The following is a 12,702-nucleotide window of genomic DNA, read 5'->3' as shown; positions in this document are numbered from 1 at the left end:
AGTAAGAGATGAAAGGGGATGAAAAAAATAAGGGGAGAGAATCCTAATCTTCCCTTTGGGGATTCCAGACAAGATCATTACCATCATTCCTCCAGGCACAAGCTCTTTGGCCCTAACATTCAAAAGGTTTGTCATGTCCTCGGCAAACTGCGACGCATAAGCATCAAAGAGCTTGTGACATGATGGGTATTGAGTATTTCTTACGGCACGTCTTGAGTTCAATTCTTAATGTTAAAGAATTACACAATGATAGATAGAAAATGCTAAAATACTTTTGTGAGTTTTTTTTGCCCTAAGAGAGTGGAATACGTATTTAAAAATGGCCTTTATGAAATTTGAGTACAGAAACGCATTATGAAGTTTGAGGATTAATTGCAGATAAAATTAGTTCACACCGTAATTGCACAAAACTTTAAAACTCTAGTGGCATTTGTGCAATTTTACCAATAAAAAGAAGGAAGAAGATGCAGAGGAAACTTATCCTATCCGTTACTGCCACACGCTGCTAGTCTGCTAGCTCCCGCTCTGTGTCATCCATGGCAAACTCCCTGCTCTTTCTTCCTCCGGCTCCACCTCTCAGCTTTCCTTCTTCCTCTTTCAAGGCACACTCTTTCTCTCGAGCTTTCTCTGTCTAATATTTGATATGATTTGCTAAATAGCTGCTAATAGTTTCAATCTTTACAGGGAAATGCGAGAAACTTGGGGCAAAAACTGTGTAGCGTTCCCTCCGTCAAGGTGACCGGAGCTACAGAAAGAAGACCACTGGTGATTTTGAATAAGGCGGCGGCGTCCACAGTCGGGGCTCCGGTCGGCAATGTGCGGTTCAGGCTGGACAATTTGGGCCCGCAGCCCGGGTCCAGAAAGAAGGGCAAGAGAAAGGGAAGAGGTATAGCAGCCGGGCAAGGGAACAGCTGCGGGTTCGGTATGCGGGGACAGAAGTCTCGGTCCGGACCCGGCGTCCGCCCTGGATTTGAAGGCGGTCAGATGCCGCTTTACCGTCGACTTCCCAAACTTAAGGGAATTGCTGGAGGTAGTTACATTATCTCGTCTTTTATTTATCGCGAATGCACGCCATGTGTTCGTGAAAATGTTTCAGTGACATTTGTTCGTGCATTGCTCAAAGCTTGTTTTGTTTTCTTGACAAGGTATGAGTGCGGGGCTACCGAAGTATGTCCCTGTTAACTTGAAAGACATAGAAGCCGCAGGGTTTCAAGAAGGCGAAGAAGTGTCATTGCAAACTTTGAAGAACAAGGGTTTGATCAACCCATCCGGAAGAGAACGGAAACTCCCCTTGAAGGTATATACTTTAAATTGTCTGCTCTACACAATGTAAAATGTTCGAATGCTCAAATATGATATGCTGCTTTACACTTTAAAGTATGGATGGATAAATCAAACCTTGAGTCTTAAACCTAGTGTTAGTATTTAGTCATCTTTTCCATTTGTTAACGTACTAATGTTGCCTGTTTCTCATGCCTAAACCCTGTAAATCTGGCCTCTATACCTCTGTTGGGCCGCTGCGCCTTGCTAAATGAGACAACGAGCGTTGGAAAATTCAAAACAGTGATACTCTTAACTGAAAATTCCTTCTTCAGATTGTTGTTTCTTTTGTTTTTAATGATAGTGTAACTGGCAGAGAATCATAGTATAGAACTTGCAGCCTGGATGAATTTCTTTTGTTTTTATTTAATGAGTCCCCTACTGCGATGATATTTTGAATCAGTTTTTGATTAGTCGGTTTCTAATTACTAGAATTCGTGTTTTGGTTAAAGCATCCCAACTGCGATGCATTCTGGGCAAAGCTTGGCAAATCCACATGCATGATCCAGCACTTATGCAATTGATAGTATATTAGGTTTTCTTTGTAATTTTGTAAAAATGGAGTATAAGTAGGCTTATTTACCTTATTCAGCAGCTGTAATACGTCCCTTACGATTAAGGTATCTGGATGATACATTGAGATTTTAATGGAAAAACTATAGAATAATAGAAATGTGGTACAAGCATTAAGGCCACTGCAAGCTTCATGTGGCCCGATAATTCCTAAGCTTGACAGGAACGTTACAAAACCTACGTATTTATCACTGTGCACTGCTCGTTAAGCATCTTTACATAGCAAAAGAATAAAGTTGCCTGCTCTCTTTTTTTCTAGATTCTTGGTGATGGGGAGCTAAGTGTGAAGCTGGATATAAAGGCACGTGCCTTCTCAGCAGCGGCGAAGGAGAAACTAGAGGCTGCTGGCTGCAACCTCACTGTATTGCCGGGTAGGAAGAAGTGGGTAAAGCCATCGGTTGCCAAGAACCTTGCACGTGCTGATGAATACTTTGCCAAGAAACGAGCTGCTGCTGCAACCGATTCTGTGTCTGCATAGACGACTTCATAATCAGCCTGTACGAGACTCTAGGTGAAGTAGTACACGGTAACATTTTTTTAGGCATGTTAATCTTCTTTCCTGTGATCATCATTGTACCTGCTGTGGGATTACAGATTAACTTTGGCAATTGTTTCATATAACGTGAGAAGTAATATTTATCAACCCTTGAATTGGCCGTAACGTAGTGATCTATAGGTCTTTTGCACCTCAATTTAGAAACGTTCAAATTGTTGGCATCCTTAACTAGGAAATTATCTATGTGAGTCGTCGATAAAATTGATCAGTGTCACCCTTGATTTGCCTGTTTTTGGTGAATGATATACGTCATGCCCGGTTTTGGTGAATGATAAGAAATGGGCATGGCGCAAGTAATTTTCCGTTAATTTGTCAAAAGATTTTGATTTTTTATCTCTAAAAGGCAAGGGCAGGGAGGGACCTAAGGGAAAATGATGGTGATTACTTTTCGGAGTGATCAAGCCGGCTTTTAGGCTGTTGCCCGGTGATCAAGTAACCACTCTGTCGCAGCCATATCTGGAAATGGAAGATAAGAAATGGACCGCCAAACCCTAAACCCAAAATGTTGTCTCAAAAAGGGTTGTACTAAACTATATTATTGCATTAACTTGTAAATAATGTAAACCCGATTCTTTAAGACATACCAAAATTTATGAAAAGTCAAGTTTGGTGAACCTCGTATCTAAAATCGTACAATTCTCTGCCTATATTTTTTTCATTAGTGAGTTTGTTTGAAGTAATTTTATAAAAACACATTAAAATTTCTGTTACAAAACAAGTGTTATTTTTGAGAGATCTAGCAAGTGTTTTTCAATTAAGTGCTTTCTCGTGAAACAATTTTAATTTTTTTCCAAATGGCACGAGGACAATAAAGTGGTGGAGAATTCTCTCTCTAATATCTGGAGCTGAGAGATTTTTCAGTATGATCGGCACATGAATGGTATATCACGTGTCACTATACAAATGTTGGGATGTGTGTATTAAAAAGTTAATAACTTAAAAAATAAAATTTCCCACCACTCACATAAAAACACGTGATGTCTCATCCGTGTTTCCGTCACAATATAAAATTTCTCGTCCCGAAGATCGAAATCCAAGGAAATTGATAGCGGGTCCAAATGCTATTACATAACATGATTAGGTAGTTGTCAAATTGCTACACCTCCCAGACTCTCACAATTCCAACTTTCTCAGAAAGTAACGTTAAGGCAATGCCCCTAACTACTAAATTATCGATCTGTGTTCATGTTTCGCGTTAGAAACGTGCCCAAATGCGTCATTTCAGTCACAAAAACTGCATATGGCTGCAAATATTTATGAGTTTTGGTTTAATTTGGGTAAAAGTTGGTGATCACCTAACCCAACATCTTATGCAACTACAACTACTTATGTGGACTGGTAAAGTAGAAATGTAAAAGCCCAATCAAGGTACAACTGCCTCCAACCTAAAATAAATGAAAATCATGAATAAGCCTGATAATTTCTTACATAACCGATTAACGAGTCAGGTCGTTACTGGATAACCTAGACGAAATCAATAAGATATCATTTATCATATCTAGACATTGGACGTAACAAATTTTTGCATGATTTGTTAACTCGACACGATCCATAACGAATCAAGTCGCTTGTTAAAAACTTATTAAGATAACGAGTTTGACACAACACTACTCGTTAAAATAATGAATATGACACGAAAACGACACGAACACGATGAACACGACTCGTTTGCCAGGTCTAGCCACAAGTTGAACAAATTTTTGGGTGCATATGAAAAAAATGACATAATTGTTGGATTATCAGCATAAAACGCTCCATCTTCTTGTATTTTAGTCTGTTCCATCTTTTAGTCGGACCTCATTTGCCTGGGTGCTCTACACAAACATACGAACACAAGAATCTCTTCATCTGTAGCGTAAAGACATAAGCTTCACTTCACATCCACCATTACTTGGTTTCTCCTACTGAATACTTTTCATGTCCATTCATTATCTACGTTGGGCACGTACTAATCAAATTTAGTTGCGCAATTGTCGACATAGTGTTCGTGCCTTGTAGCATCGAAAGGAAACACATCACATGCTTACCACGAATCATACCTACTAGTACAGGACGACACTTCCTACTTGCTAGGTTTTAGTTCCACCAGCAAGTCCAAACATGCAAAAACCAATTTCTACACGCACATCGCGGATCATGATCCGTGACAACATCAGAATATGCCACGATTCAAGCTGCAACAGTTTCCTTGGTATTTCGTCAACGCACTCAAAATATTGTTATGTTTGTTTGAGTGGCATCTGTCTCGCTTTAGGCCGTTTCATTTTGTTTCAACGCCAGTGAAGATACCAACTGTGCAGGGGATGCTAGATATGCGGCTATTTTGCCGCCCATTTTCAAAGTCAAAGAGAAAAGGTGGCCAAATCGTGGCCGTCACCACTTTTGTCTTAAACAAGAATTTTTTGGTCCATAGTCTTAAAACAAGATTGGAAATGAGAAATGTCACCTTATCATGTTCGTTAGAAAAAAGGACTTTTGTTTTTATTGGTAAGCACTTCAAAGTTCTCGTTATGTATTTTGCGTACTTTGTTTTCTAAATATTAAAAGGTAAGGAACAAAAGAATGTAAAATCGTATCGGTTTATGTTTTCGTATATTTAATCGTATGATTCTTAATTTATGACGTGATAGATGTAGGCATGTTTGTAGCAATGTAAAAGTCACACACTTTAATTATTAAATCCCAATCGTGCGATTTGTTGACATTTCTACATACGAAACATAAATTAAAGAACAGTCGAAGCCATATAACTAATTTTAGTCTATGAGATGCAGGTGTGGCTTTCAAGTCAAGCAAAAAGTGAGTCCCCTACTTATCTTATCATCAATTTAACTATGCATTAAGTAGTCAAACAACTAAACAACAAATGTTTAAAATTGAAATTTTATGAACCGTACTTGTATTCTATCAATGGACTTAATTTGGCTCTTCAATGAATAAGGAAAAGTTCCTCCTCGAGAAACTTTGTTATTATTTCACAAAATTTTATATTTATGATCAGAATTATTCATATTATAAAATAATTTATATAAAAAGTAATAAAATACGAGATAATTTAATTATAAAACTGTATAAAAATAAATAATTAAATACATTAAACGTACTTGGACCTATCTATCTATTAGGTATGATTGATTGTGTAACCGATACTTTGAAGAGAAATTTCTCTTTTAGCTTTCCACTTTGTCGAGGGGTGAAAGAGAATATAATTTTGCGATTGAAGCATCGATATATACAAAAATAAACTTAGATGCTGGATGCACGTGACACGTGGGGGTTGCAGGTACAGTAAAGTTAAAAAAACCGGCAACGGTTAGGTCTTCCAATGGGCATGGGTGCCGAAATCGATGTGAGTTCTCGCGGGAGGCACCGCCTGCGTGAAACAAATAAAATATTATTCCACCATTTCCTAACAACTTGACATCCCAAAGAAATATATTTTAATTTTTATTAAAATATTAAATTAACAAAATATCAGTATTTAATCAGAGAGGAAAGATAAGGGAGAGCCTCCGGCGGTCTTCTCTCTCCTCCTCTTTCTTTCTCTCTCTAGCTTTGTCATCTGTTGCCCAATACCTACCGGGAGGAGCTTTCCGGATCTTCTTTGTAAGGATCTTCATATCGTATTCGTTAATTGTATATTATACGGTTAGTTTTTATCTTGCATTATTTATATTTAATTTAAATTTAAAATATTTAAAATAATTTCTGATCGTACGATATACAATAAACGAACACGATTTAAGAATTTTTAAAATTCTCGCAAAGAGCTTCTAGAGGGGATCCTCTTTCTATTAAACCTAATTTCCATCCGTCTCCGATTTAATTCGAATTTAATATTTCTATTTAATATTATTTTTTTTCTCTATAAATCTGATGGACGCTACCTTCTGTTAACCTAGTTTCCTTCCCCGTCCGTTTTCTACCTCTCGCCTAATTTTTGCTTCCTTTTTCCCTCTCTGTTGTGATGTCTCTTTAGCAATTAGGGTTTCCTTACACAGGCAAGCCAAGCAGCTCAACTCTTCACCCCAACTTCAGGTATTTACATCTATTTTTTGCTGATTTTTTTTTTTTTTTTTTTTTGTTTTGTTTCAATTTTGTTCGTCGATCTGGTGCTTCTGATTGTAGAGAAATGATTTGATATCAGGTTATGAATTTTGATCTTTGTCTGCTCAATTGACTGGAAAATTTCAGATTAGATCAGATCTGTTCAGTTCGCATCTAATTAAGCTTGTTTTAGATCGATTAATTTTGATTAACGATTTGTTTGATTAGGTTGTACGACGTCGTTTGCAAGCGAGGAAGAAATGAATCACTGTGCGATTCAGCAAGGAAACGCCCTCGCAGCTTGCGACGACATGAGGACCTGTTCCAGAGACTCGGTCGTCTGTCCCAAACCTCGCCGTTTTGGCCTCCTTAACGTTAACCAGAACGATCCCGTCAGATCTCTCCGATGGCATCTCGGGTAATTTCCCAATTTTTCATTTTTTATTATATATTTGTCTGTTTTTTTTTCCTCCAAAAGATACCATTCGTCTAGGGTTTCAAATTATGCAATTTTTTTATTGTTTTAAATATCGGTTTTAATTCTTTGTTTGAATGAATTTCAGCCACCAAGCGGAGCTCTATGATTCGAAAGCAGGGTCTGAAATTTTGGACAACATTCTCTCAAAGGTATATAAAAAATTTCCGGATCTGCAGTTTTTATTTATTACAAAAAAATTAAGAATTAAGCTCTTAGATGGGTTAATAATTAGCATCTGGTTCGTAATTATTTTGTTCATGTTGGATTTTCTGCAGGGATCTTTTGGTGTTGAACAATTATTGTGTACAGAAATAGCCTCGCCGCACCCATTTTTCAGCGGGTCACCGCCGAGCAGAGTAGCTAACCCATTAATTCAGGATGCTAGATTTGGGGATGAGAAACTCACCCCATTGTCACCACTGTCGCCAACCGCTCCCCCAATGGGCCTTTCATCGTCTCCTTCATCATCTGCTAGGAAAGGAGGCTATGCTCGGGCTAGTTTCGGGAGCAAACCAGCAGTGAGGATCGAGGGGTTCGATTGCCTGGACAGGGATCGACGTAATTGCAGTATCCCTACCCTGGCATGAGATCACAATTCAATTGATGAAGGTACATAGGAAAAGACTGAGCTTAAAGTTTGATATAGTCAACCACATTACTTTGATAGCACTGGGAAATTTTGAAATTTTCATCAGGAGAAGAGAACTACGACGATCCTTCTACCTTATGTATATACGTACGAGGGGTTTGTGTAAATGAAATGTGTCTGTCATGTAAGTAATTGAGATGTGAACCAAATAATAAACGGGTTCATAGATCGTGTCTAGGAGTGGTTACGAGGGGGCGGTGTAACACACCGCCCCCTCTTGTATTGTAAAAAGTAAGAGTATTGTGGGAAAATTTTCGTTGTGTTTCCATTCAGGTGTTTCGGAGTTTCATAGAGCGGCTTGTGAAGCGAATCTGTATAAATTGAAGCTGCTGTTGAGTCGATCTAAACATTCGTTTAGTGTGTAAATAAAGCATTTGTGTTTTAGTTCGTCTTCTGCTGTGTACGACATACATTTAATTGCTTTGCACTTCCCTTTCTTGATCTGGTTATAGTTTTGTGTTCTGTAACCCGCGTCGCTTGAGCATGACGCCGAATTCCGGGATGCCGGATTTGTAGTCCGTCTGGTGAGTTTCGTTTTCGTTAGTGAAATATTCGGTTTGTATCACTGGAATCCACGGACATGCTTTTTTAAAGCCGAGGATGTATGGTCTCTGATCTGCATTCCTTGGGAACTTTTATTCGAAATGGCAAGCATCTATGATCTATGTACTTTTGGTTTCTCCTTTATGCGGGCGATCTACTTTGTTCAAAATTTGAAAAATAAATCCTAGGAGGATAACAAACAGCCCCGAAATATTTTGAATACACATTGTTTCATCATCGCCCGCCGTATTTGTTTTATGGTAATGTAATCTTTTCGTCAATTCACCTTAGATTTATCTAATTGTTATAAAAACCAAATTAAGTTTTTAAAGAGACTTATGGTATGTTCCTACTTTGGAATAGATAATCTTCATGCTAATAGTGTTATAAAACTGGGATTCGGATTTCATCCGGATCCAAATTGTGGGATCTTAGGGATTTACACATCTTAGTTATTCTTCGTGAATCGTACGATCATAAATCATTTGATTTTTAAAAATTAAACACAAATACGATGAACAGCTAGGATGTGGAGATCTTTAGGATCTCCTCTTGGACCTCTTCCATACTGTTGATCTTTGTTCTATGCACGTCTAGCAACCACTGACAAAGGCGATGAAGGACCAATGAAGACATGAATCCGGATCCTCTATATGAGGATCTTAAGGATCCGTGAATCGTGTTCATTTATCGTACATCATGCGGTCAGTTTTCATCATATAATGTTTGTGTTCAATTTTAAATAATAAAATTTAAAATAATTTCTGACTGCACAATATACAATGAACGGACACAATACATGAATCTTCTAAATCCTCACAAAGAGAATCCTAAGAGGATCCTTGTTATGAAGGCACATGACACTTCTTTTAAACAATGAAAATGCTATTCGTAACAATATATATTTAAAGGAAGTCTTTAAGAAAGAGATTTTCATTTCTTTATAAAATGAGGATTAGTTCGGGTCCATAACATAACTTTAACGATCTGAACTGTTCAATTTTCAAGTTGCACTTTATAAATTATCTTTGCAAAATATTAGTCAAATCGAAAATATTTGAGACATTTAATTGAGTTCAAAGAAATTGACGAACATTTTGTTCTTTAAAAACATTAAAATTTTATCGTGATAATTAAATAGGCAAATAGTGTCATTTTGTATTGAATGTTTGCAATGATGATTTATGAATCAAGACTTATAAAATAGACAATTCAGATCGTTGAAGTTCAATATGGACTGAGTCCTACAACTAATCTCATTTTTAATAAAAATTGGAGATCCTTTCTCTTGAAGGGCCAACATCATTTGCAACTAATGTATTTTTACGACAAAAGTTTCATAATCGAATGTGTAGATTTTCTTAATTCTCATTTAATCACTATTTTTAGAAAATATCAATCTAATTTGAGACATTTTAGTAATACATATGTATCATACAAATGTACGATCTTAGTATTAAATGACATATTGATGATCAATTGTCCACTTGTTTTGCAGATTTTTTTACAAAAAATTAACAATTAAGAAAATGAATAGTTTTACTAACGAATTTGTACAATTAAAGTACATTAATCGAAAATAGTATATGATATGACGTCCCTCACATGCAAGTATTGTCTTTTGTAACTACTTGTATAATTTTTGTAGTTTAAGTAATTCTATAATTTTTATGTTCAAAAGAAAAAATACTTCTATAATTTTCTTTTAAATTATGCTAGGAAGATTAACATTAAAATAATAATCTAATCAGCAATATCTATATAATTTGGTTTTAAAATTTAGTCATTCTAAAATTACTCTTTTTTAATCTTAATTTTTGATACATTCCAAACTTTTAAGCCTTCTCAAATCGAGGACTTACATGTCAAGAGATACACAAACATAAATTCGACTCTGTAAATCTCAACAAAATTCAACCTGAACGAAATTTCAAGCCGTAAAAATAATATTATTAACATAAAATACCACGTCAATCATATCATATCCGTATCATATAAGTTACGTACTCCTCCCAAGTCCCAAGTTCCCACACATCTCACGTTCCTCACTTGACTTCTCTCTCTATCTCCCCGTTGCCCTCGCCCATTCCCAAAATCTCTTCTCTCTCCTCAAATTTTTTATTAATTAATCACACGATTCTATGTTCGCTCTCGTTTTCTGTTAAGCCATTGGCTCTATAAATTCGATGGAGACTCTCCTTTGTCAACCTTCTTTCCTTTCCCATTTCCTTCCTCTCCAACCAAACCCCTTCCCTTTCCCCCCTAATTTTCCATTCCATTTTTCCCACCTGCAACTAAGCAGCTGCTGACTTCTTCACTCAAACTTAAAAGGTAAACTCACATTTATGTTTATTTTTATTTTTTAAATTATGAATTTTCTTGTTTCCATCAAAATCTTCGGTAATTCCAATCTCTGTCTTCGGATCTGGCGTTTTTGAAAACAATCCGACTTCTCCGGATCTCCTTCCTCAATTTTTACGCTCAAGTTAAAATCGATTTTCTGTTACAATTTATCCAGATCAGATCTGTTAACTTGTCGTTTAATTGATTTGCTTGACCAGGTTTTACGTCGTCGTTTTAAACCGAGCGGAAAATGAATCACTGTGGGATACAGCAAGGCAATGCGCTCTCTGCTTGCGAAGACATGAGGTCTTGCTCCAGGGACTCCGTCGTCTGCCCCAAACCTCGCCGCCTCGGCCTCCTCAACGATCCCGTCAGATCTTTCCGATGGCATTTCGGGTAATTCGAATTTTTGAATTTCTTTCTGTTTTGGAATTTTTATTTGTGCTTTCCTTAGGGTTTCAAAATTCAAATTGTGAAATTTTGTTAGTTTGGTTTTGATTTTTAACTATTTGAATTTCAGCCACCAGGCGGAGTTCTGTGATTCAAATGCCGGGTCTGATATTTTAGACAACATTCTCACTAAGGTACTTCTCGATCTGCAATTAACTAAATCCTAATTAGGCAGTTATGGTAGTAATCGAGTCAGTAATTCAATGTGTGTGATGTTTAATTTATTTTTTGATGTTTGATTTGTGTAGGGATCCTTTGGTGCTGAACAATTTTCGTGTACAGAAATGGCCTCGCAGCACCCATTTTATTGCGGGTCGCCACCGAGCAGAGTAGCTAACCCATTAATTCAGGACGCTCGATTTGGGGATGAGGAGCTCATCTCGTCCTCATCACTGTCGCCAATACCTGCCCTGTCAGGTCAATCATCGTCTCCTTCCTCGTCCACGAGGAAAGGAGGCTGTGTAAGGACCAATTTTGGGAGCAAACCAGCAGTGAGGGTCGAGGGGTTTGATTGCCTGGACACGGATCGAAGGAACTGCAGCATCTCTACCCTGGCATAAAGAGCCCGATTTTTATCAACGAAGGTACATAGGAGAACATTAAGCTAAAGTTTTCTACACTTGATAGCATTGAGAGGAAATTTTGAAATTCTCGGAGAGTGAAGGAAGTCGATCCTTCTGTCTAATGTAAATATGTTCAGGGGATTTGTGTAAATAAAATGTGTCGTGTAAGGAAAGTGAGATGTTAACCAAATAATGAGCGGAGTTCGTTCTTCTTGTTTAGGAGAAGTCCCTGAGGGGGTGTGGCATTTAGTAGAGAACAGATTGATTGTGTTTTCTACCACACCGCCCTTTCATTGTGTTTGAGTTCGGCTTATGAAGCAAATCTGTACAAATTGAAGCTGTTGTTGAGTCGATCTAAACAGTCATTGACAGTGTATATATACCATTCGTGTTTTCGTTATCTTCCGCTGTTCACTGCTTGCTTCGTGTTTTTACTTTCCGATTGAGTTTATGTGATTCTCTCCGAATTGCGCTTTGCCGAATCCTTGTGCTTTTTATCCCTGATCATAATTCAACAGCTATGTGATGGTTTTTTGTGTTCATTCGTACAACTATGTTTGAATCATCGGAAATCGATCATCGATGCTATTTTTATAGAAAGAAGAAAAACAGCTTCGAAGAATCGTTCAGCTTATGATCCACACAACTTTATTCGAAGGGATGAGCATCTATATCTTGATGCGAACCTTTTTGTGTGGTTGAAGCTTGCAGAGTGGACATGTTTTGTGTGGTTGAAGCTTGCAGAGCGGACGTGTTTTGCGTGGTTGAAGCCAGTTGGGGGTTTTGATTGAAGAGATTCTCTCGTTACAATTAAGACGTAGTCTTGGTATCTTCCTTTCCTTCGTCCAATAGATGATTATCATGTATTCAAACGAATTCTCCTTTCTTGTTGCATAAGAAACTTTGAGTTTAAAATCGTTTAGCGGTGAGATAATGATATCCATTTTATTAATTTGACCCTGTTTAAATCCTCCATTAAGACATTGATCATGATAATTTAACACAAAAATTGAACTAGTCTCATCAAAACACAATCAACAAAAATATCTTATTAAACGAGTAGAAAGACTTGGCGTCTGCTTGAATTCGTTACAAGAAGGGGACCCACTTCCAGAGACAGGATTTTATTCCAAATATTATATTAAAAATTAAAATACTCCCATCAGTAAGTCGAAATGGT

The 12,702-nt window shown here is 37.2% G+C and overlaps 3 protein-coding genes across 3 annotated transcripts; all 3 read left to right on the top strand.

The window, feature by feature from the left end:
• The first annotated feature begins 417 nt into the window (after positions 1 to 417).
• LOC137737700 (large ribosomal subunit protein uL15c) lies at positions 418 to 2,554 on the top strand. The gene is made up of 4 exons (XM_068477245.2): positions 418 to 602; positions 685 to 1,030; positions 1,146 to 1,297; positions 2,153 to 2,554. The coding sequence occupies exons 1-4, from the start codon at positions 537 to 539 to the stop codon at positions 2,369 to 2,371; spliced, it is 783 nt and encodes a 260-aa protein (XP_068333346.2). The 5' UTR covers positions 418 to 536; the 3' UTR covers positions 2,372 to 2,554.
• Positions 2,555 to 5,955: 3,401 nt separating this feature from the next.
• Positions 5,956 to 8,013, top strand: LOC137737485 (uncharacterized). The gene is made up of 5 exons (XM_068476978.2): positions 5,956 to 6,055; positions 6,429 to 6,487; positions 6,725 to 6,914; positions 7,060 to 7,123; positions 7,250 to 8,013. Exons 3-5 carry the CDS (start codon positions 6,757 to 6,759, stop codon positions 7,559 to 7,561), a joined length of 534 nt encoding a protein of 177 aa, XP_068333079.2. The 5' UTR covers positions 5,956 to 6,055; positions 6,429 to 6,487; positions 6,725 to 6,756; the 3' UTR covers positions 7,562 to 8,013.
• A 2,167-nt stretch (positions 8,014 to 10,180) lies between these two features.
• On the top strand, positions 10,181 to 11,922 carry LOC137738141 (uncharacterized). The gene is made up of 4 exons (XM_068477769.2): positions 10,181 to 10,497; positions 10,728 to 10,905; positions 11,030 to 11,093; positions 11,208 to 11,922. The coding sequence occupies exons 2-4, from the start codon at positions 10,760 to 10,762 to the stop codon at positions 11,517 to 11,519; spliced, it is 522 nt and encodes a 173-aa protein (XP_068333870.2). The 5' UTR covers positions 10,181 to 10,497; positions 10,728 to 10,759; the 3' UTR covers positions 11,520 to 11,922.
• The last annotated feature ends 780 nt before the right edge of the window (positions 11,923 to 12,702 follow it).

This window comes from Pyrus communis, chromosome 13, assembly GCF_041283825.1.
Source record: "Pyrus communis isolate YQ-2024b chromosome 13, ASM4128382v1, whole genome shotgun sequence".
NCBI classification, from domain to species: domain Eukaryota; kingdom Viridiplantae; phylum Streptophyta; class Magnoliopsida; order Rosales; family Rosaceae; genus Pyrus; species Pyrus communis.
The sequence above is the reverse complement of the archived record's forward strand: the minus strand, read 5'-3'. Positions and strand labels throughout refer to the sequence as shown.